Here is a 24,643-nt window from a genome sequence, read left to right on the forward strand (position 1 = left end):
ATACAAATATTATGCTGATAATATATATTTGCAATTAATAGCTTAATAAAAATGCTAAATATAAGCATTTTAAATATAGGGATCTCAGACTGTACATTAGAAATCGTGTTAAATTACAATAATAATAAAATTTTTTGGATTGGAGTCATTACAAAACTGAGTGGGTGGGTGAGGGGAAATCTTTAGCAATTTTACCATTTACATTATATATGTATGAATTACTTTAAAAATAGACTTCATTCTCAAACTTATCAAAGCATGTCTTATATATGCATTTAGGTTCTGAGTGAAGTTTCTTTTATACTTTCTAAAAGTTTGGTTGGGGCAAGTAAGGCAGTGCACTCCGGGGCACATCGCCATCCAATGAGTGCGCGCCGGCTCGGTGACGTTGCCATACGCTTCCGACTGACACGCCCCCAACATGGATACAATCAGCTCTAATCGGCGCACAGCATACTGTCACTTTAACGTTGTGAGAACTACAGCCACGATGGGAGTTTTGATACTCAATCCAGACAAGTTTTCAGAGCTCTCAACACCGAAAACTTATCTCTAAAGGACGAAAGCAGTCGGTGTGGCGCGCTCACGACTCGATCTCGCATGATTTACGTGCAGGATGTCAGTGTTGCTGAAAAGCCGGTAAGATAGTGCAAAGTGAGTTTGCTTATGAGAGCTGCCTATTCAGCATCACACAAAGGGATCTACTGAGTTCAATGGTCTACTGGCATTGGGTTTGAATGTCATAAAGAAACAACTTCTACTCTTCAAGGAAATGGATCACTTCGCAGCAGAGTGCCTTGTGTCAATGTCCAGCCAAGCAATTGTCCACGGTCCAAAAGGGAATAGAGAGATCAAGCCCGAAACTGCGGCTGCACAGAGGAATGGAGAAGAAAACAAGGAGCCTTTGAAGGACAACTCATCTCTTTTTGTGGTGGCGAGAATTCTGGCGGATTTTAATCAACAGACCCCCACCAATTTTGCCGAGCAGGCAAAAATAAAGGAGGAGAGCGCGCCACCAACAGCAACCCTAACCAGAGATGATGGGAACTCTGCCACACCTACCACCATCATCGGCGACTCTGCTCTTAAACAAAGAAGCAAACGATTCAGGGGTCGAATTGAACAAGAACCCCCACAGAAAAAGCACAAATGCCACTATTCAGGTTGTGAAAAAGTTTATGGCAAATCGTCCCATCTCAAAGCCCACCTAAGGACACATACAGGTCAGTTTCCATTCCCAACAATATTGCCGTTTCGCAGATCCAATGTAAACATCGCGACATTTACGCGTTCGCACACTTTGGGCACACAGTGTTCCGAACAAGCTCAGTTTTTACCTGATGGGACAACTGTTGTGTTGCAGTGATATTCTCTATTAAACATGAATTTACTCTAACTAGTCGTTTTAAAGGAAATAAATTGTTATTTGCGGTAAGTAGCATACTCTCACGCCCACTATGAGGAAGCTATATGGTAAACAGCAACAGTTCTTCTCCCCCCGGTGCCTCGCCTATATGAGCCAACTCAACACACATATGCCCAGTTTTCAGTTTCAAGTTCAAAGCACTTTATTGGCACGATTGTTCTGCTTACAATACTGCCAGCGCATTAATACACCCAATAAAACGGTGACAGAAAAAATAAATAAATAAAGTGGCAGGAATGTTAATAAAAATAACAAAAGTGACAACATTGTATTACAAAATAAAAATTAAACAGACAAACAAAAATACCTGCAACATATGTGCGAACGTGCTCATGCATACAGACACATGTGCACTCTCTGCATTCAATACATTCGCATAAAAATCTGCTCGCAGTTAAAACTATCACATTGCTGGCGCAAAAAGCGTCAGGCACCCCATGATGTAATCGCTCATAAAAGTCTTGTAGGCTATAGTTTCAGGAGGCGATGGTGGTAGTTTGTGAAAAGTCACTGGCAATAGCTCTCGGTGCAGACAGCAAACGCCTTAGAAAGTCCAAAAACAGCAGGTTCGCGCATAATTTGATTTTCTTTGCGTAAGTCCTTTGGATATATGCAAGGGGGGTTTAAAAAATGAATAAAATATGGGGGTTGTTGAGACTTCTGCGGTTGCTTGTTTGACTGTTAAGCTCTTTGTTGTGATGTGCCACACCCCCGTCGGACAGAATGCCAGCTGATCTGGCCAGCAACAGACTCGACCAGCCGAGTGCTGAACCGCGCAGCGCACCCGCCCTCAGCGCACACATCAAGCCTTTATAATTGACGGTTGGGATGGAAAGTACATTTAGAGAAGTAATTATACATTTTGTTGCTCCTTTTCACGCCTCGTGATGTGTAATTCTGCCACTCTCATTTTATTAATGCCGTGTTGCTGTCACTTCAGGCAATAGATGGACCTTTTGACAGGAATCCCTGCTCTAAATTGAAACATTCTTGACACCTAAAGGCGTCAGATCAGAGATAAATCCGCAGAAGTGTGTTAGGGTTTTCCTAAACACACCCCTGGTTACTCAAAATAATGATTGTTCAGACAGTGCCTTGGGTTTTATCAGGAAAAATAGATCCGATTGAGTCGTCTGGTGTCAATGTGTGATACACTCTCTGCATATTTTATGAAATGTAGACAGACATTTAAGAATTTGTAATTGGAAAGCACATTGTCAACCACAGTTATCTGAATATTATGGGGGGAGACGTGTCTATATTGATTACAATGGATGTGCAATACTGACTTTGAAAATATGTTGGGTTGCACATCCATTTATAGATCTTAAGGTAGACTGTATAATTACTGTGCAAAATTAGTAGCTGTTGTGGTAACATTCTAATTAAAACACTGCTGCAAAAAAACATAAAAACAACATATAACAAAAATCTAAATAAACTAGTCATCCTCAGTAATCCAGAACCCAACTAATAAACCATAGTGACTCAGTCCTTGTGGTTATGGGGTTCTGAAAATTTGACCTACTTGCTTATGATGATCTACCATTTTAAACAGTCTTTGAAATTACAACACAGCACATCTCATCAGGTAGAAAAATGCAGTCAGAATGTACTACCAATAATGCTACCATCTTTTAATTCTACCAGGATTTACTGCCATGAATAGCATATCTTTGTAAAGCAGGACTACCCCAAAACCTCACATTGACTTTAAAGTAATACATACTGTGTATAGTGTGTGTTGATTGGATTTTTAGTTCAAAAGGCTTGTATATATTATATAACTTTAAAGTTTTGAAGTACTCAAGGTGGGCGTGTCATCTACTTTGCTTGATAACACGTTGGGTCTTTTACGGTATATATAATGGCATGTTTATGTCAGAACACACCACATACCACCCTGCATTCTGTCATATGTTTCTGTAAAACTCCAGCTTCAGTTGCATTCCATGGTGTTGGTTATGTGTCTAGTTTTGTGTTTACATGTCACAGTAAGTCATTTAGAGCAGATAAACAGCTCAGTTCATAATTTGTGGTGAATTTGTTTATAGTGTGTATTTAAGACCTCCCTCACTTCCTGTTTTTCAGTTGGGCTGTTCTCTAAACTGCAGACTTTAGATTGGGTTTCACTGTAGTCGCCGGTCTGCGATCAGACCATGATTCGGTTAAACAATGAGTGTTCCATCTCATTTGTTTTGGTAATCAGAGAATGTGGGTCATTTGAGTTCAGCAGCCCAGGCTCAGCCAACCTGCTCCGTTCTGGGCGCCTTTCTTAAGCACTCAGCAGATTTTCCATCAGTCTCTACCAATGGAGCAAAGAGAAGATGGATCTTTCTCCCAGCCATGCACTGCTTTTGAACTGAAAAGGGAACACAGAGTTATAAAAACAAACTTGGGGAGACAAAAGTACTGCAGACCTCATCTGACTTCAGAAAACGCTCTGAATTCCCTGCTGGTCCTGGTTTGAATCCTGCTTTGAATAATTTGTCTTAATTCAGCAAGAATTGGGCACAGAAAGTTTCATCCAGCTTTTTACTTTAGTGTCGCCGAAGGAGTCGTATACTGTAGCGGTAGGATAAAAGCTTGGGCTCTGGGGCTTTCCTTCATTTGCAGAGATGCAGTCACACTTGTCAAACTACTTTCGTGAAAACAATTAGTAATTTCAGAAAAATGCAACAGGTCTTGATACGTTTCTTATTTTGCATTTGTCTGTCATGGCAATTTAGGAATAAAGTGTAAATAATTATTTTTAATTTGTTTGCTAGGCCTTTGCAGTGTTCTTGTGCTTTTCTGTTGAACGAGTAGTTCCAGGAGAAAGGTGGAGGACCCAAACCATCACAAGTGCAAGCTTGCTGGAAAAAGAAGGCGTTTTATGATAGAACTGGAGCAGATGTACTGTCATGATCAAACGGCACAGAAATGTGGCAAAGGGCTCTGCTTTGAAATGCACTGCAGCAAATGCAGTTGTTTAAACAGCAATGGAAGGATCTTTTAACTTTATACTTCTGAAGACTATACAATATTGCATTAGTATAAATAACTATGTCAGTGCAAAGTCGTTTAAGTGTTATTTCCCTCCCCAAGAATTTGTTACTCGCTCACATAACTTTGTAAAGCACTTGTTTGCGGACTGAAATGACCCTTTCCATCTTGCTTACTGCCTTAAACCACATACGTTTGCCAAGCCCACAATTTTAGGTTATGGGTCTATTTGTAGCTTTGTTTTCTTTTTAAAGAAAGACTATGTATTGTAAGTCCTTGCCCTTAGCAATTCTGTGGTAACCTGTGGCTACAAAGTATCCCTCACTGAGATAAGTCTGGCAAAATAACCTTTTTGTGACCTTTTGAGAGGACCTTTTCAGTTTAGTCTGACTGTACTGGCACTGCCTCTGTTTTCTGGGTGCATCCTGAACTTTTATCTCCACTTCGTTAGGGTTTATTATCATGTTAAGATTAGTTCATGGCCTAGGAGCATCAAGAATAATATTTTTATTTGATGTTTTATGGCTATGCCCAGTCTCAAGGCAAAATAGGAGGACACACAGGAAACTTGGAAAGGGTAGAAAGAAAGGAAAAGATTCCAACAAGCATGTGGCTGGATAAGGAAGGGCTCATTAATCATCCTTATAAACACAGATGGACAGATTCGGAGAGATGCTTGGTTTGCATTTGATGAGTTGTTAACTGTAATGGTGCACAATATGCTTGCAGATGATAATTTATAACATTCTCATTACTTTATTAGGCCGCAGTTGACTTGTGTCAAGAAAAGGACCTGTGGTATGCATACATGCAGATGAAATGGGTGTGGGGCCATCCGGGAACAAAAAAATAAATTAAAATACAAATAAAAAAAAAATTCACAAACCTGCAACTTTCGGTTTAGGAAGAGGAAGTTACATGGCTTGAGGAGACTGCCAAGGCCATGGCTGTGACATATTCTGGCTGTTCGCTGTGCACAAAAGACATGTTGTCCTTTCAGTGCATGTGACTTTTCTCATAAGTGTAGTTCCTCTGAAAGTGTTTTGCATGCAATACCTCACTTGAAAAATTCTTGCTCAAAGGGAAACTGCTGTATTAGTACTTATACCTCTACAGCATTAGATTTCTACACATTTAAAGATTTAATATAATGCAATAAAGCATTGTTTTTCTTTTCAGCCTTTGTGGAATATTTTGGATTCAATTTAAGTTAAGTGCAATTAACGTAATGTTGATTAACTCAAAATGTAAATTCTACTAATGCCCAATTTTATATATATATATATATATATATATATATATATATATATATATATATATATATATATATATATATATATATATATATATATAAAAATGACATGAGATACTTACAATGGTAATAAATCGTTCTGGGTTTTAGAGAATTTAAAAGCAGAAAAAAACATAATTTTCTTCTGTTAAAACTTGTGTTGATCTGTATATCTGTTTAAATTAAGTCATTTTAGGGTTTTAAAGATTTAATTGTCATATTGACAATAAACTGCATGTAAGTTTACGCAAAAGAGTAGTAAGCCATTACTACTTACAAACTATTACATGCACAATAAAATCAGGTTTCCATCTGTATTGTTTATGTCTTGTGGGAATACTATAGTATTTGAAATGCTCTTCAGAAGAATTGGCCCCATTCACTGAAAATCAGCAATATGCCACAAATGCTGATTGAGCTTAACTTGTACTGAACCCAGAATATTCCTTTAACTAGCCTGCTTTTGATTAACTCACTTTCCTATTTAATCCTCTTTAAAGTTTTAAGGTACAGTATTCACCAGAATTGCATTTGTTATAATTCTCTCCGATTCTTTTTGAAAGTCAAGGCTAAATGAAACAGTTCATTAGGTTCACAAATTGCTTTCAGTGGCAAACCCATGACGGACCCTCGTGATCAGAATGGGTACATGTGGCCCCTGTCCTCTGGGTTAATCTCCCTCACCCCATAATCTAATCTGCTCCCTGTACAACTCCATATTGTCATCTGGGCCCAGTTCCTAGACTCATTATCCTGATTTGGCTACTCAGGACCTGTATCACTAGTCCTTATACTCATGGGAATATCTCCAGGGGAATGGAGGGGCATGTTACCACATCAAGCCACTAAGTACTTCAGAGAGTTTTGAATATTGATAGCATGCCTCAGATCACACTGTTGCATGATGTACTGTGCAAGGGTGATTAAATGAGATCACCTCCAAGGCCTCAGAGATGTTTGTAATTCTCTGCTGCATTGAGAATGTAAGTATGAGCAAGCGGAGCGGTGGGACGTAGACGATGAGAGTGAATGTGGTACACAAATTGCTCATTGTGCTGAGTCGGTTGGTGAAGAGAAGGGGAACACAGCAGTTTGAGGGTCTAAGGTTACCAGACAGCTTTGTCTGATCACCTGCAAGTGTGAGGAGGTGGGGTTTCTCTCCAACCCGAAATGCATGGAGAAAAGGAGAGGACAGATTTTGTCCCAAATTGATGAGCAATATTGGCTAAAGCAGCTTTGTTTGGCAAAGGATGCTAATGAGTACATTGTGCCACCAAAGACAGGATGAGATTTTTACAAACTGATGACCCTTGCCTAATATTAACAAAATTGTTCAAATTAAAACATTGAATTTTGAATCCTAACTCAGCATGATGTAGTCTATTGTCTACTTTGTCAGTTATGAAACACATGGTTATTGACCCACTATGGATAGGGTCATCAGTATAGGTCATGCTGCCACTGTGTGTGGCTAGTACACATTAGTTTCAATCACCAGCAGCACCCCTCTTTATCATACACATAAACAAAGCCCATAATGATATATTTCACGGCTGAATAGCTTTTTTGTTTGGCCCGTGAACTCTTATGTTCCTTACATGACCCTTTGTATTGTCTTCTAAAGTCCCGGGAGATAAGGTAGTGTGCACGATGTTGACATTGTTTGATGTTGACGATGTTGACATGTATAGATGACCTTGTTTTGCTACAGAATTTGTTGTATGTACAAAAACAGTGTACGTGGTCAAATGGTCTCACTTGAACAATAGATCAGACATTGGTTCAAGTGCGCATTAAAGCAGCGAATTCCTAGAACACCCTCCTCCCAGGTTTATAGCAAATACATGCAAAATTAAACTCACTCGTCAGCCATTTTTCTTTCCTCTTTGCTGGGTTATTTACAGACGTGACATCCTGTGCAGTCATCCTGCCCATGGTACAGGTGTAGGGTTTGGATGGATGGGATCTGGGCACCTTTGCCCTGTGCTGGGCACATTGCCAAAGCTGGGACGGGGTGGGGCTTAGTGTGAGGGTGATGGCTTCACAACAGGGATTCTACTCTCTCTGACTAAAACTATATTCCGTTCCACACCCCTGGCCTGATACCTTGTAACCGGAATATATGTTAGATACCCAAGAGTGCATGGGCTTGGCTGACCCACTTGCCATTCAGCATATGCACCAGCTAGTTAATTGGGAATGATGAGTTTTATATGTGCCCCTGTGTTTATGTTTGAGAGAAGATTAGTATAAACGGACGTTTAACCATTTATCTATGTGCATCAGTTCTTGTCCACTTAGCATGTTTCTTTTCTGATTTTTACCGTCAGCCTCCTGTGTACATGGTAGAAACCATGCTTTGGTGCATCTTTCTCTCTCACTCAAATATGATAGGCTGAAGTGCTGAAGCCCCCTGGGTGTTTCATCATGCACTCATCCACCCTTTTGCAGGTATTCATCTCTCCTGAAGCAGCCCTCACTGAGGGGAATACAGTTCTCTTATTTTTCATTCAGATGAAGAAAAGCATACAGTCTTTAGCTTCTATATATATACAGTCTTAACCATATTATACACACAAACTCAAATTAAAAGCTATAGTATTATATATATATATATATATATAAAAAATCAGACTTTACTATACATTAAACCAAGTCAGTCATAGTTAACTCACTGTAGACTTGGTATTAGGCCACCGCTTCCTATAAGTACCTTTCAAACTGTGCTCAACTTATATATACATTAGTTAGCTTTGGCAGAGCCTTATAAAAGCAAGTCTGTTCCTATCTAACCATCCCCCCATTGCCCTGTATCTTCTCCCCCCACCCATAAGGGCGTAAGGTGACAGAACTGCTGAAGCATGGTATAGTTTGAGCTCTTTTGCTTTCATACATTTACTGTGTATGGGTGTCAGTTTCTCTGTGCAGGAAGAAGGGGATCTGGAGCTGGTGTGAAGCTGTATTTTCAGCTTCCTGAAGCATGAGCCGTCAGCTTAGGGTCTCACGCAAACTCTGCGTGGGGCGCTAACACTGCAGTTTGTGGGTGGGGATGTACTGTACGGAAAGGCAGAAGTGTGGGGGTGTAGATGTAGTGAAGATGTAGGTCACTTGCTCAGCTGCATCTGCTGGGAATCTGATTTGGTGATTCTCTGCAGTAGCAGTGCATGCATTTGGGTTTCTGAGATGAGAATTGAGGGGAGAAACAAAAAGAAACGGAGAGAGAGGTTGCTTTCTGCTGTGTGCCAGAACCTTGGTTGCCTCCCAGGCTTTTATATTGACATTAGCTCATGCCAGTGAGATGTTTGACCCCTTACTGTCTAATAAATCTTTATGTGGAGGATCTGGGCCTGTGCTCTTCCAGGCGTGGCTGCGGGATGAAAAAGATCATTCAGTGGACAGTCATGGGGGAAGGGTTGACTTGGTGGCTTGGGAGGATCTTGAGAGGATCTTGCTGTCAGTGGTGTCAGTGGTGTCTTACTCAAGGTAAACCCTCAGAAACTAAATATGTTCAAATAATAGTTAACCCAAAAATTAATGTTTAGATAATTTATTTAAATGGAATGACTTTTTTTCTTTGGCAGAAAACAGAAACAAAAAATTCCAAAGAATGTTCCAACAGTTTTTGTTAATGAAAGTCAGTGACGCCCAAAATAATATGGGACCCAACTGACTTTTATTGTAACGACAATAAAGCACTTCTGCAACACATGAGACATGTCTGAATGAAGAAAGAAATTCATACAGGTTTGCATCAACATTTTGGGATGAGCTATCCGTTTAAGTTTTGCATCACTCAAGAAAGTAAACAAAGCCTCAAATAGCTTTAACTAATGTTTATGTGGTTGACAAAAGAAATGAACCAGTTGTAGAGAGGACAGTATGTCCTTTAAACGTGGGATTTGAAAAGAGAAGTCTTGTTCATATTCAACATCAGTGTTTTTTTGTTATTACCCATTTATTGTATACTCTTTTTACAGTATAAAAATACAATTTAGCACAGTGTCTCGACATTTAGCAGACTTTGTTTCTGTACATAATGTCAGAGCTGTGGGTGACCCCACCCACCTGCTCTTGCCTTTTACTGTTCACGTGCTTCAGCTGGCTACAGCTGTCTTAATGTAAAATGGAGTTAAAATAATTACGCTGTGTTACAAAACAATCCTAGTGGCCTAGTTAAGCCAGGACCCGCAGGAAGGTCCATTTCAAAGCTGTAATGATGATTAGAGCAAAGCTGTGAGATGCACTCCTCGTGAGGTGGGAAAATAGGGGGGAGGGGACATAAATCTGCAGTAGTTGTGGCTGCTTCCTCATATTATGTGTCTTAGACCATGTGTGCACATGTGCTGTAGAGACTGGGAGGAGTGAGTTATGTCTACTAGGCTTGGAAGGCTTGATTGAAATGCCTGATGGTGAAGGCTCTTCCATTAGACACAAGGCCAGTACTATTGTTCACATTTCTCAACAGCATTAAAACCCTGGGAGGAGAATGCGCAACTGAAAGGCAAGTGGTTTTTAGTGTTTTTCATTGAAGACAATAGAGGATGATAAATTAACCATATTTGCCTTTGTCACAATGTCTCTGGACAAGTCTGGCCCAGTCCTAATCGATGCACCTGACCTAGCCATAATGTCTTTGTTACACCCACATCCATTAGAATTAATCCTCAGTTTCTCTAAGTCACTGGCACGAACAGAGTACTGAAAGCCTGATCTGACTCAACAAGTCTCAGTGTGGTTAGTCCTCCCCGCATCCTCTCCCTCCATTAGCACACACATATGTGTGTTGTACTTCTGTCTTTTTGGTTCCATTCCCACAGTTGTCTCTAAATGCTGTGACCTGGGTCAAAAAGTTCGGAAAAAAAACTTTTTTTTGACCAGAAAAGTTTTAGCTCAGTCAGCAGTCAGAAGTGTCTAATGCAGATATGACGATAATACTGCTTATTTGTTAAATTGCCCACAACTGTAACGTAAGTCCAAACTATGTTTGTGCCAGACTTTGTGGTTTCTGGTCTCCATGGTGCATTGCAGTCTCTGTGAACTCACTACTTGGCAACCTCTGTTAGATGGAGGGCGTGACCTATATCTCTCTCCCAACTTGGATGCTGATAGTATTGCATACACTCCCAAAATTCCCTGCTCCTATGGGGCAGTGATGAGATCATCTTGACAAGCATCTCAGCCCTGGTGGAATGGGAAAAGCTTGGTTGTTGGCAGAAATCCCCCAGTTTGCTTTGCTGAGAGAAGCTGAGAACTTTCTTGAAGACGGGTTTGGAAACTTTGAGATTAAGAAGAGGCCTGTCTGGGTCTCCAATGGCCCAAAGCAGTTTTGTCATTAACAATGTTGGCTTGAGCTGGCAGACTTCTGTATGGCCCACCAGGAATAAATTACAACTTGCTAGTAAGTGCTGCAGCTACATTTGTGGTGCCATTTTGGAGATCAGGCTTCTTGTGGTTTTCCACAGATAACGAATCAGAGTAAGTGGTAGACCGGAGGCTAGGACACAGTGTGCCCCTGATTCAGAATGTCTGATCTAATTGGGATCACCATCGGCAACATCAGGATCTAATACACAAGATATTAAAAGCATCATGTCTTGGTCTAGTTTACATCTGTATTTGTTGTATCACTTTTGTTTTGCCTCTGGCTAAAGATAACTGAAGACACGTGTACCATCTGTACAATTCTTGGCCAAAAACCTTGCAAAAACAAGACAAGTTCAAACCTTCTAGATCTTTATAGTTGGAACTAGGCATTTTATACTTATCTCAGATCAGTTTCCACTGTCCTGGTCCTGACCTTCATTTTTGCCAGTCAAAATGAACAAATAGCACAGGGTTTCTACTATAAACTCTTGTCCTCCATTCTTGTCCTGCAAGGGATATGTCGGTTTGGTGTATAGAGGATGAATGCAAAGTCTTCTTCTAATTACCTTACTAAAACATTTTTCTCAGTCAGATCTGTTTTCCGAATGACAGCAGCTGACATTGGACTACTAGACTATGCTAATTTCAGAGCATGTTGCAAGGGCATCAAGTGTATATAGCCCTTGAGCAAGCTTAGAGAGTGCACTTTGAGCTCATGGTTATGAAGGATTTGTAAGACCTCCCACTGGAGGTCCTCACTGCCTGTCTTAATGTCTTCCTGACTTTCTCACGTTTTGTCTGGCTGTTTCCATTCCTACCTACGTCTCAGCCTGCATAAGTGGCCTTACGGTTGAAGAAACCTGAGAAATTTTATCTCACCCACACAGAGATGCTGGTAACTCTTGTTGGAACAGGTGAGCGACACCAAGTCTCCTGGATCGACATTCAGTCTGCACTTGTGTTGCTCAGATAGTGGCCTGATCAGATGTCTGTGGCTTAGACTGTTCACCTCAAAAGGCCCTTTTCTCCTATTTCTTGCAGAATCAAGGGAGTCTGAGGTTGTTCTTTCTTTGGGCCCTGTATGAAACTGAGCCATGGATTTGCAATGTGTTGTTATACTTGAGAGAAGACATGAGTATGAGTTTATTTACTGACCTAGTGGCCCCAAAAGGGAACAGTTATGTAAGGCTGCTGTCTGTGACATAATGGTATCGCCTCTGAAGGGAAACACTGTTGCTCAGCTACCTTCGCTATGGGATGTCCTTACTAGCAACTGTGAGGTAACTGCTGCAAAGGGTAACTGGGTCACTGTGTTCGTTAACACAGAGGTCGAATCTAAAGCTCTCCTAATTACTGGCCCCTGTTGTGAAAAAGACTTGGGCACATGCACTGGTTTCACCACACCAAAGAGGGTGTAGCTCATCAGTGTGTAGACATGCCAGTGCCCATGCAACACAAACCACTTCAAAAAGGTCTCCTTTTGTACAAGTGCCAGGATGCACTGCTGTGAATAAATATATTGACCACAGGCAAGGGGATGAGTAAAGTTTACATAAATTTTGTTTTGGGTATTTGCATGAACAGTATGACAGTATGGGTTAAGGCCTCTTTATTGTTTTCCCGAAAAGAGGAAGTGTTTTTGACATGGTGGATAGAGCCACAGCCACTTCCATCTGTTATGAAACTGTTACAGGCTGGACAGTGTGACCTTTTTACATAAGCCTACTTCAGAGCCACGTCAAGAGCGCCCTCATTGGTGATAATAATATTCCTGGAAACATGTCCCACTTGAACTCTTAGTCATGTTCACACAATGCAAGCAGAACATTTTAAGAGTGGTAGTTCTGAATGGTCTTGTCTGTAGGTAATGCTTTTGTGTTGAGCATATACCTTGTATGCTAGCTGGCCAGCACACTAGCCTCTGGTCTATTACGGTGAACTGCAGACTGTGTTGTTATTGTTGACTAGAACCTAAAACTATTAAAATTGTTTCCTGTAATTAAAACAAAGCTAAAATAAATAAAATAATATATTAATATTATATGGGAAAACTTAAACATATAAATAACTTAAAATTGTTGCTTTGACAACTAGCTGAAATAAGTTTTTTGTTTTTGTTTTGCCTTTTTTTGTTTGTTTTATGTGTTGATTTTCAAAACCTGCCTTATTCAACTGCTTTGCTCTCAAGAGAATTAAACTAATACCTGTGCATTGTATTGATGTCACTATTCACACCTTTGCAAGGCCCAGTCCTGCTCGTCTCTTTTTTTTTAAACCTGTGAAATATTCATACTATTGCAACTCTTGCCTTTGCTGAGAAGCTTGTCACCACTCACAACTTACACTTTACAACCTTGAGTCCCCACAGACTTTTGTATATTAATTAGACTATAATTTACAGGTTGGCTGAAGGGAGAATCTCAGACCATCCACCGCTCTGTCCCCATTCCTACTACGCTAATGTTAGATCTTGTGTATTTATGTTTATACGCCACAATTATGACTAGATCCAGGATGTTTAAAAAAGGTCAAACAACAGTGACCCTCTCAGATTAGTTCTCGTGGGTGTGGCATGTTTGAAGGTTAGTGGATTTAAACTGTGGCTTTGTATACTTGCGGTATGTTTGGATGGGCTTGAATATGTGTGTGGCAAATGAGTATCAGATTATGTGTTTTTCGCTTTACTTAGAGTGGGTCTGAGTGTTTGTGTGTGCGTAACTGTGTATTTTTGTGTGTTTTGTCACGTGGATGTGTGTGGGAGGATATAATATATGACAGATACAAGTAAACCTACACAGACATTGTTATGGACACAAAAGCTCATTCACACACAGAATATGTTTTCATGTGTGTGTGAAGGTTTTATTTGTTGACATAACATAGCAAGGGTCTACATGTAAGGGGAATATGTCATCACATAGTGCATTTTTGTATATGTGTTTGTGTGAATGGTGGGAGCAGGTCTGTCTGTAAGTGAGTGACAGGTCATAGATTTAGATGGAGGCAGTCTAGACTCACTCTGCCTGCTGTTTCTCTCGCTTTCTCAATCTTTTATAGTAGGGGGAAGGGACCCCAGCAAAGCTGTCGTCCCACACATAAATTTGGCATCACGTATATGTTTCGTTTGAAGTTGTTTTCCATTGGGGCCTTAAAGGGAAACCACAAAACAAAGGCAGCAGCAAAAAGCTGTCTGAATGTCTGTGTACTTTGCCTGTTCTGTCTAATTTAACCATGTAATGACTGACATGTCTGGCTTTTTTCTTTCCCGTTCTTTGCCTTTCAAAATTATGAAAAGTGCAGACATAGAACCCGTACGGTATTCAACGGCGGTTTCAAGATCTTTGTGGTGGCACTGCTCAGGGAGGGAAAACTGGTATTGAAAAGCTGGTAAAATAAGTGAAGCAGTTCTCACATTTGAGGGGGAAGACAACCAATGAAATGGAGCTAAAAAACCTGTTGCATCTGACATGTGGGCCTTTGTGTGCACAAAGAAAGAAGGTGTTAGTACCACATTTACACGACTGAGGAAACCAAACTGAGATATATGGACCCATCTGGCTTTGGGTAGATTTGTGTCAAAGCCCTCTTTTATTGCCTGAAGGGGAAGGGGTAGGGTATAATTTCCCATGCATCTGGCTCACTGCTAATTTCATGTTTGAGTACAAGCTGGGGCAGGGTACCATAGTAAAGGCTGTTAACCTGCCTAATTAAACTCGCTGTCTGGCTCTGCAACGTGGTAATGAGGGGGAGAAAAAATACTTTGCAAGGTAAATTCGAGATGTGTGCCAGTTCCAAATAAACCAGTGAGTATGTGTTTGTGTGTCCATCAGTTATCTCAATAATGAGACCGTTAATCCCATAAGCCTCTTTGGAGCAGTCAAAGTGATACATGTCCCCCCAGTATTCTCATAATTCTCTAATTAGCATGATGCAATGCTTATTGGGCTAGAACATGGTTCATTTTTAATGCAGTGCATTCATGGTTTAATGTGTGGGCTTTTCACTCAGCTTAGCTACTGTTAAAATAACAAAAATAAAAAAAACTTTATTGCAGACTTTTGCTTCTATAGGAGAGGATTAGCTTGCTCTCATGAGCCGCTTCTAAATAGTTGTGCCACATCAGGACTTTCACGTCTGGTTAATACTGCTCATTTTGGAATTTAAAAGCCATCCATGGAGGGTAAAATCTTGCGTGACCTGGATCTGAATGGTCTAGGTCATTCACTGTTGTTTTAGTCTGAACTGATCTTGATTCTCTGGTGGTTTAGCTACTCTAGTGTGAACTTGGCTTGTATGGGGCCTGTATGGCTTTTGTGCACTGTTTTAGGTTCACCTTTTCTTCTGTGAGTGCTGAATGTTAGCATACCAGGAGAAACTGCAAAACTGCTTCTAGATCAGTTTAAAAGAGTATATTATACCAATGAGGCATGTCAACACAGGACATTCTGTGCTGAAAGAGTTCATTGTCCACATAAGGGCTGGACTTGGTTCACTTCAGTTGGCACCACCGCTCCAGTTTACCGCTGTTGCGACACATGATGGTGTTTATGATGTGGCCTCTTTAACACCTCGTTTTTTTGAGCAAGTTTACTTTTTCAAAAATGGATTTAACGCAAAGTTTCAGCAATCAAATACTCAGAAGCACAGCTGCAATTTCTTATTTGTAGATGGCACATTGGCCTAAAACAGGGGTTCTCAGCTCTGGCCCTCGAGGTCCACTTTCTTGCAAAGTTTAGCACCAACCATTATCAAACTCGCCTGGCAGTAACTTTCTAGTAATCCTGAAAGCCTTGATTAGCTTGTTCATGTGTGTTTGATTAGGATTGGAGCTAAACTCTGCAGGAAAGTGGACCTCAGAGTTGAGAACCTCTGGTTTATAATCTGAAAAGAGTGTAAAATAATGTTTAGCTTTACAATCGTTTTGAAAAATTCACATATGTCTGAGCGATCATGAATGTGTATTGTAAACACTAACAGCTGTGTGTTCTGCTTTCTCTATGTGTTTGTCACAGGAGAGCGCCCCTTTCCCTGCACCTGGCCTGACTGCAGTAAGAAGTTTGCTCGCTCTGATGAGCTGGCACGGCACTATCGCACCCACACGGGCGAGAAGAAGTTCGGCTGCCCCCTGTGCGACAAACGTTTCATGCGGAGCGATCACCTGATGAAACATGCACGCCGTCATTCCGATTTCCAGCCGGCCATGCTGAAGAGGCAGCACGGCGGTGGCAATGCCACCATTTCGAGCAGCACACGTCCCGGCTCCCTCAGCGATTACAGTCGATCCGACGCCTCAAGCCCCACCCTCAGCCCAGCCAACTCGCCTTAACCTGGCCGCACTTTCTTCCCACAGCGCTCATTTTTTAATACTTCTCTATCCATCATTTTCCCCTAAAAAATTACCGGGGTGATAAGCGCCCATGCTAAACCCGTCGCTTGCTGTGGTGTACTGTACTGTACATAACTGCTTCTTGTAGTGCAATTTTCTTGTGCAACCCCTAAAAGAGAAAAGAAAAAAAACACAAAAAAGAAAATGGCTTTTCCACATGGCAATATTTACATGATGTACCATATGTCTGTATTTTTATAGCTTCTGGCCACAGCCTCTTTCCATTATGGGTTTTTTGTTGCTGTTTCTTTCATATACAACCGCTCTGTTCAAGTGAACTAAAAAGTTGAAAGGTTTGACAGGTAAAGATTTTTTTTTAAACGGGTGAGGGAGAGGGGCACACATACACCTCAGGATCCAGAACAGTTTTTTTTCTCCTTTAATACTCACATTGACTGCACAATACAAGCATCACTTTACTCCGAAATTCAACAGAGGTTGAATTTTGCGCCCTGCTCAGGGATGGCCTCGTTAGCTTGAAAGAATGAACATGATGAAGATAAACATACATTAAGGAACAGCCTTACACTTGGACAAAAGGAAACTTTGCACTCTTTTTTTGGAGTTGGTTTGGTTTGTTTTCACATCAAGGGAAGCAAATTCTGGGTTTTAACAGTTATTCATACTTTTTATTAATATTATTATTGTTTTTTTTTAAATCACTCTTTTAACGAGAGTGGCAGAACCGCTCGCCAGATACAAAGGGTTGGGTGGGTAATTCTGTCTTGAGACTGGAAATGACTTTTTAACATCGCTATCTCCCACTAACCCTGTGGGCACACAGAGCTCTGTTGGTCCATGTTTCAAAGGGAATCCTCTCAATATAGCTTGAATGTCATTATCAGTCCACTTTTACATGCTTGAGCCACCCAATGAAGAGAACAGACAGCACCACTTCTCTCGGTGGACTAAACTAAACTCCCCTTGACAATTTGGAGGCTAAAGTTTCAAAGCAGCTGTTTCCTCAATAAAAACTGCACATTCATCATTCAACTTCAGGGTTTTTCACTACAGTATGACACATTCAAAGGGACTTGTCTGGATGTACGCCTACTTCAGACTCAAATAAAGACAAATAAAGCACATGAGCAGAATCCACCAAAGACCAAGGTGTGAACGAGAGAACAGAGAGGTTTTTTTTATTCTACCCAGAGGAAGAAGGGAGCGAGGGAGGGATGTTGGCATTCTCTCAGGTAACAGCAGAAGTCCTGGCCCTCTGCCCTCTGCAGAGCTCCATCTGCAGAGGCCTTCCACTTAGGAAACTGCATCATCCTACACAGGGCTATTCATAGCACACTAGCCAGGGAAACAAGAGCCATTACAGTGGAGCTTTACGCACTCTGTCTCACTCACTCTTTCTGACAAGAAGTGGGCGTATGAGAGAAATAGATGGAGGGCCGAAGCAAAAGTTTCAAAGAAAGAGATATCAAATCCACACACTGTGTCAAGACCAAGTGCCATGTAACAAATATTGAAGTGACTATATTGTGGCCATATTTAAAGCTTAATATATGGCAATGTGAAGCTGGAATTTGGACCTGTGAGATGGCACTATGGGCAGAGGTACACAGCAAAACAAACACAATTCAAAACCATGTGGTTGACAAAATGTCTTGTCAGTTATCACTGGTCATTGCACCTGCTTAAGACAAGTGGTTGACCGATGTGCATTTCTCAGTGACCGATGTAGTACCGATATTTACAAAATAAAATGTAATGGCCAAAAATTGTAAAAATGTTTACAATAATTTTCTTAATTTTAACATTACAGTTGAATAATTAGTCGGATATATCAGTTGTTGGCCGATACTTGTTATCTCAAAATGGATAAATATTGGCTTGAATAATCAGAGTGGACTGCATTTTCCAAAGGCATAGTAAGCGTAATAATATCTTAGAGATCAATGTTGCTTGTGATGCTTTTCGGAAACGTAGCCCTAAACAAATACCTGTAGGTAAGATACTGTTATCGGCCAATACGATAATCACAAAATACCAATTAATCACCCAAGCTGATATGTTGCTCTGTCAAACAGTTTTATCGGCTGATATGTTTTTTTGTTGTTGTTGTTTTAAATGGCCAGATATCTGCAGATTAACCGGCACTGCTGATATATATCGGTCGATCACTAATGGGGCATGGATTTACAACTCATTGTGAACTAGATTGTCAGAGTTTGTATCATCATGGTTGTTTCACTTTGTGGTGAGAGCAACAGGCCTCCATGAGAACAAAGAGCACTATCTACAGGAGGCAGGAAAGAGGGGGTTGGCCCATAGCGAGACAGATAAAGACCGAGGCTTTATCAGGAGCTGAGCACTCCAGTAGAAGAAACACCCAGTCAGCTTCCTCTCTCTCACACGGAAACTTACCTCCCTCCCCTCTGCACTACTCCCCACTCACCCGCCAACAGCATCCCACAATGCACTGCAGGAGCTTAAAGAGGGAAAATAGCCTCGTCTGATTGGATAGCATCTAAGCAGCTGGCCGGGGTGGGGGGGGTTAGTTAAAGCCCAAATCATAATGGCTCACAGACAATAGGCATGATATGCGATCAAATCAGAGTTGAACATGTTGGGAAATTTCAAATGAGATGTTATCAGTATTTTTTCCCCCAGTTTGGCACTGTCGTCTACTTCTCAGACAAGATCAGTCACTCTTTCTTTAAATGACTGCACTTTTTCCACAAGCACAGGGAAACGCTCGCGCATCCTTTTTTTGTTTTACTGTTGCAGACCACTGATTTGTCAGTGCGACCACTCATTACCTCACTGAACAGCTGCTTTCAAACTTGACTCTCCTTAAAAAGGGGGCTTTAGGCAGTACTACTCGATTTGTACATACATAATCATACATATCAAATGAACAATGAATTTGCCGTCCTTTGTCGCTTCAGCCTGCGAGGATGAAGGGTTACCATGAGAAACTGTCGACTGGGCCTTACTCGCTCAGGCGAAAGGCATACAACACCCTCCAGGAACCGAGGCACCGCTATCAAAACTACTGTGGCACTGCTTCATCCGCTGTCTCACTTTCCCATAAGCGCAATGTTCCTAAAGTGACACTTTAATATTAATTTAGCAAGCTTTCTGTGACAGTTTTTCACTTTATATTCATAAGCTCATTATTCAACACCAGCCATCTTGTCTCGTCTCATATTCTCTTGCACATTTTCCTTGCCCACCCTCCATGCCCAATGCGGGGAAACCAGCATCAGAGTCGCCCAGCTGGACGAGCGCTCCAGGGCTTGAGGAGCAGGTGGGGAGGCCTGTGAATGCCAGGCCTTGTCCCCCTTTTATCCTTCCTAAAAGCCCCCATCCCCCTCCCAGGGGCCTCTCTCATAGCCCTCAAAAAACCCTCCACATAATCACGGCTTTCAGCTAAAGAAAACACCCCTAATCAAAATAAACAGTGCCACGGCGGCATTATTTCTTATTATTGCAATAAACCCACACGTAAAGCCGTCTAGCTGTGGTCGCACCCTCCCCTGGCCCTTCAAAGTCATTTCAGATTTCTCCTCCTGAATTCCACAAGTCAGCTTTACTTCCAAAGCAAGCTGGCCATGTATGTTCACTGTGTGCAAGAAACTCCTTTGTAGACATTTTATATACTAAGTTTCTTTTCAACAAGCCTTTGATGTATCTGCAAATACTCCCAGCTGCTGGTCAGGAGAGGGTATTTCAGGGCAGAATAAGGTCAGTCTGAACTCATTAGTACTTCTCAAACCTGGTAAAAACATGTTCAATGAACCTTGAAAACCCGAAACCTGTCATTTGGGTACTGGTTAGATAGAGTATACACAACTAAATATATATTTTTTCCTTATGATATTTACTGAAAATGTATTTTCTCAATGCAAAGTCACTCACAGCCCGGGTTAGTGTGAATTACATGTAAAAATGAATACATGCGTGCTTGTCTTTCTGTATTTTGTCACTGTACCGATACTACTTGAATGCGAAGCAAGACCATTGAACACAGGTGGAAACATGTCTAGGTCATGACACGTCAAACTGTACCTGCTACTTTTCTCGGCTTAAAACCCATGGATGTACTCATTTTTCTTTATTTGTTTAATATTTCTGGATTGTGTTGTATTTTTTTCTGATTATTTTCTTGTTCAAATCCTAGCTGTTATTATTATAATTGGTATTTTTTGCGAAGTTTGTTAGTGTTTCATAAGGCTTTCTTTTCTGTCTGCTGCAACTATGCTAGTAAAATTGGACACTGAAAGACACTGAAAGAAAGCTTTTTAGCAACAGCAGAATATTGGTGTATAACCACCAAATTTGAAAACATGGAGGTAAAAGGTGGTTTTAAGTGAGAAAAAGGGAAATATCCTGACTTCTCAAAAGCATTGCATGAGACTGGATGCATACACACGATCAAGTTTGATAAAATGCATTACCATAGAGACCACAGCATTGTGAGTAGATAGTCATATTAATTTTTTATTGTTTTGTTATTTAATCTATGTTTTAAAATTTTCTGTCATGTATCTTTTCAAACTCATACCTCTATAAAAATCGAGAAGGTTATGATTTTTTTTATTTTTTATTTTTTTGATGGGATGGGGGATTTGTTGGATTTCATATCTGGAAGAATTGTACATTTAAATACAATATTTTTTATGAATTATCATGGTCTTACAAGCCACAGAGCATCATATTGAAAGCGAATCATCTTTCGTGAAATTCATTCTGCCAGTGGATTGCATAAACCCACATACCCGACTCAACGAGAAACGATTCGTTTTGTACAAAGCCATTTCTTCACAAAATCCTCCTAATGATTTTAATAGCATTTTATTGAATCCTTCAATACTAAATTCAACAAACTGCTTGTTAGTTCAATAATGAGTGCCAAAGGCATTGGCAAGGTGATTTTAATTCATCATATACAGTGATAGTCAAGATAAATATGACCTGTACAGTTTTTTATGAGTGATGTACGTTTTTATGTGTATGTAGCGGGGTGAATGATGTATTAGATGTGCAAGTATTTCTAATTTCCCCCCTTTGGCGTGATCTTGAATATACTTTTTTTTTCTTTTAGTTATGTTTTTCTTAATTTGTCATTGTTGTACAGAACAAATGCACATATTAGTAAAAGTGAAAACTCAGATATTAACCTGTTCACCATTCTACGTGAAAGCTCTACCATTCCAAAGGTTTGCAATTACATTTGCTATAATTATGCTGCTTATATCCAACCAATGCATCAAAGCTTCTTTTCTTTATGTATTTATTTTGCTCTTATTACTCTTTTTGACTGTGTATTACATGACTTTTGTTACTAGTTCAGTTTGGTACTTAACTTTTTTCCCTCTTTGCTGTTCTTCCGACATTTATTTGTCACCTGTAAACTCCTACATACTCTACTTACCTAAAGAAACAGCCATGCCATGTTCTGATACATTAAGCAGAACCCTTGACCCTCTTTTAGAATAGAGAACAGACAAGATGGCTTCCATACAAATGTGCAGTTATGAGTTCCAATATTGTCTTCCCATGCAAAATAAGGTCAGTTTGAATAACTGATGGAGGATGATGTTTTAGTAGGATGCTACTGCCAAGGACGCTGTAGTGCCACGACTTTCTCACTTTTGGCATTGGGTGACGGCATTAGAAGAATTGAGTTTTTGTTTTAAAGATGTTACCAAAGGCTTCAGGATTGAATTATTGAATGTTCATGTCGCATAGTTGGAATTCAGTCATTTGATGGCTTCAGAAAAGTTATTTATTGAAGCGAAAGAACTGAAGGACATTTTAAAAATATATATTGCACCCTAAACTCATTTAGTTATTATTTTTTGGTGGAAACAATCAAAGAAGGCTGACATTTTTCAACATGGACATGCATAATTGACAACGTTTGGCCTTCATTCACATTCAGAAGTCCAAGAAATGCATATCTGTGAATATGTCCACATACAAAACAACTGTACAGCATTGCCTTTATAGTCCCACCAGTTACAGGTGGACGTTTTGGTGTGAAGATCACTTACTGGTGAAATTTACACTGTGTTTTTGCAGTTAGATGTTTCTCCAAAGAACCTATGGATGTGTAAATGCCATACAGTGATTGTCTATCCAGGTTAGCAAAGCTAAATGCATTGGGAGTCACTAGACAGTGAGCACAACTTCAGAAATGGTTATTTACGATGTTTTGTGCTAACAAACATCATTTAGTTGAGGTGTGCGTACGGTAGCCTCTTATTTGAAATGGTGGAAGTGGATTTAAGTCTTAGCAGTGGCTTAGTTTCGACTGTTGTTTATGTTTCGTCTCTTGCTGAACTCAGGAGACACTAACTGCTTTTGAGGGCTGTGGTCATTTTTGTTAGTCTGGTCTTCTGCCATACCATGCAGTTGGGTTTGAACCACCTCACTCCTGTAAAAAGCGCAGGGCACCCATTTGTCTCTGATCCCCAGGTGTGGTGACCTAGTAACTCCCCTCATTTGGGGAGAATCACGTAGACGACCCCCTACTGAGCGACGAAATTCATTTCAATTTAATACGCCGACATTTCCCATAAGATAAAACCCCATAAACGTGCTCTGAAGATCAGACACTTTAAAAGACTGAATGCATCCTCGTCCATTGCAGCTTCCATGCAACTTTTCTCTCTGACGCCTGTGAAATCAGTTCAGGTGGTCGACGTTCTTGACATGGGAACAAAGTGATTTCAAAACCCTCCCTCTTCATACATACCAGTCAAGCACATCGTGTGCAAACGTTCTCCTATCGTAGAGATTTCGATAAGTGTTGTATATTGAATTGTAGTGAGGCACTAGCGGCCTCATGCTGTCCTGTAGACATTCGCCGATTGAACTCGACTTGCCTTCCTATTGTACGTTTTCGTCTGTATTTTAACGACACCGTGTGATGCCTGCTCCAGTGACTACATGACGCTGGGTTTCTATTTCCCAGCACCTCTGTACTTTGTACATTAGCTCTTCTCTAGCAATGGCCAGTTCTATTCTCCATAACCTCATTCAAAACAACTGCCGCATAATGAAACTGTTTTTTATTTAGATTTTTATTTGCAATCAACCAAATCACTACAGTGAAGTATTACAGTTGTACAGTTCCTTGAATTATTCAGATTATATTATTGTTGCTGGTCTATGGTTGCTCTGCTGTACCTTTTTATGACCTTTTATTTTTTACATGTTAGACAATATTGTGACTATGTCCTATGCAAATATGAGAATTAACAAGAATTTGTCAAATAATGTATGTTGTCTTAACTTGTATGCATGAAATAGTGAAGTTTACATTTGAGAATAAATTCATAATTAAGAAGCACTGCCTCTGATTGACATTTCTTTCTATTTACCAAGTGTAATTTACATGCATGTATATGTGTGTGTGTGTGTGCGTGCGTGCGTGTGTGTGTTAAGTATTATTTTAAATATATAGATTTTTTTTTTTTAGTGGTTATTTTTTAGATATTGTTTTTAGCTTCAAATTAATTAATTTATAGGAATATTTTTAAATATAAATGAATCATTATGAATTATTTTATATATTATTATAATGTGTTATTTAAAATATATTATTTAAAAATATATATATTTTTAATTTGGTTTAATTTATCATGAATTTTATAAATATAATTGCAAAATATGTAATATTAATTATTAGGTAATATTAATACCTAAAAAATGAAATGTAGAAGAAATATTTAAATATTTTATCATTTCTTTTAATTTAAATAAATCAATATTTCATGTTTATGTGCTTGTATTTATTCAGTCTATTTTATTAGCCACGTAATAAACAGGATAATGTACAGTCAGTCAGTTATTATCACAAAAATATGACCAACTGAATCAAATATCAAATATAAAACTTAAGTAAAAATTTTCAAAGATGCATTCTTATCAGGCTACACAAATCCATCAAACCATAAAGACCTGCTCATTTGTATGCTCAGTAACTTCATTACAGTCTCTAAGACTGTACTCCTTAAAGATATCCATGACATGCACAGTATTTGGCAGCCCTGAGCACACTGCAGTCCCTGGTTCTGAATATCAAAAGCTTTGGCAAGCAGAGCACATTTCTAGGCAGACTTTGCATTACAAATTGACCCAAATCCTTTAGCATGCAGCCAATGGTAGCACTTGTTGCTCAGCAGGATGCCAATAAGAAGCGAGAAGAGAGAGACGCCTGTTTTGTAGAATA

The 24,643-nt window shown here is 39.9% G+C and overlaps 1 protein-coding gene across 1 annotated transcript; it reads left to right on the forward strand.

Annotated features, from left to right (window-relative positions):
• Window positions 1-442: 442 nt before the first annotated feature.
• Window positions 443-23,758, forward strand: LOC109051631 (Krueppel-like factor 13). The gene is made up of 2 exons (XM_042715576.1): window positions 443-1,223; window positions 16,079-23,758. Exons 1-2 carry the CDS (start codon window positions 773-775, stop codon window positions 16,390-16,392), a joined length of 765 nt encoding a protein of 254 aa, XP_042571510.1. The 5' UTR covers window positions 443-772; the 3' UTR covers window positions 16,393-23,758.
• Window positions 23,759-24,643: the final 885 nt, after the last annotated feature.

This window comes from Cyprinus carpio, chromosome A25, assembly GCF_018340385.1.
Source record: "Cyprinus carpio isolate SPL01 chromosome A25, ASM1834038v1, whole genome shotgun sequence".
NCBI classification, from domain to species: Eukaryota; Metazoa; Chordata; class Actinopteri; order Cypriniformes; family Cyprinidae; genus Cyprinus; species Cyprinus carpio.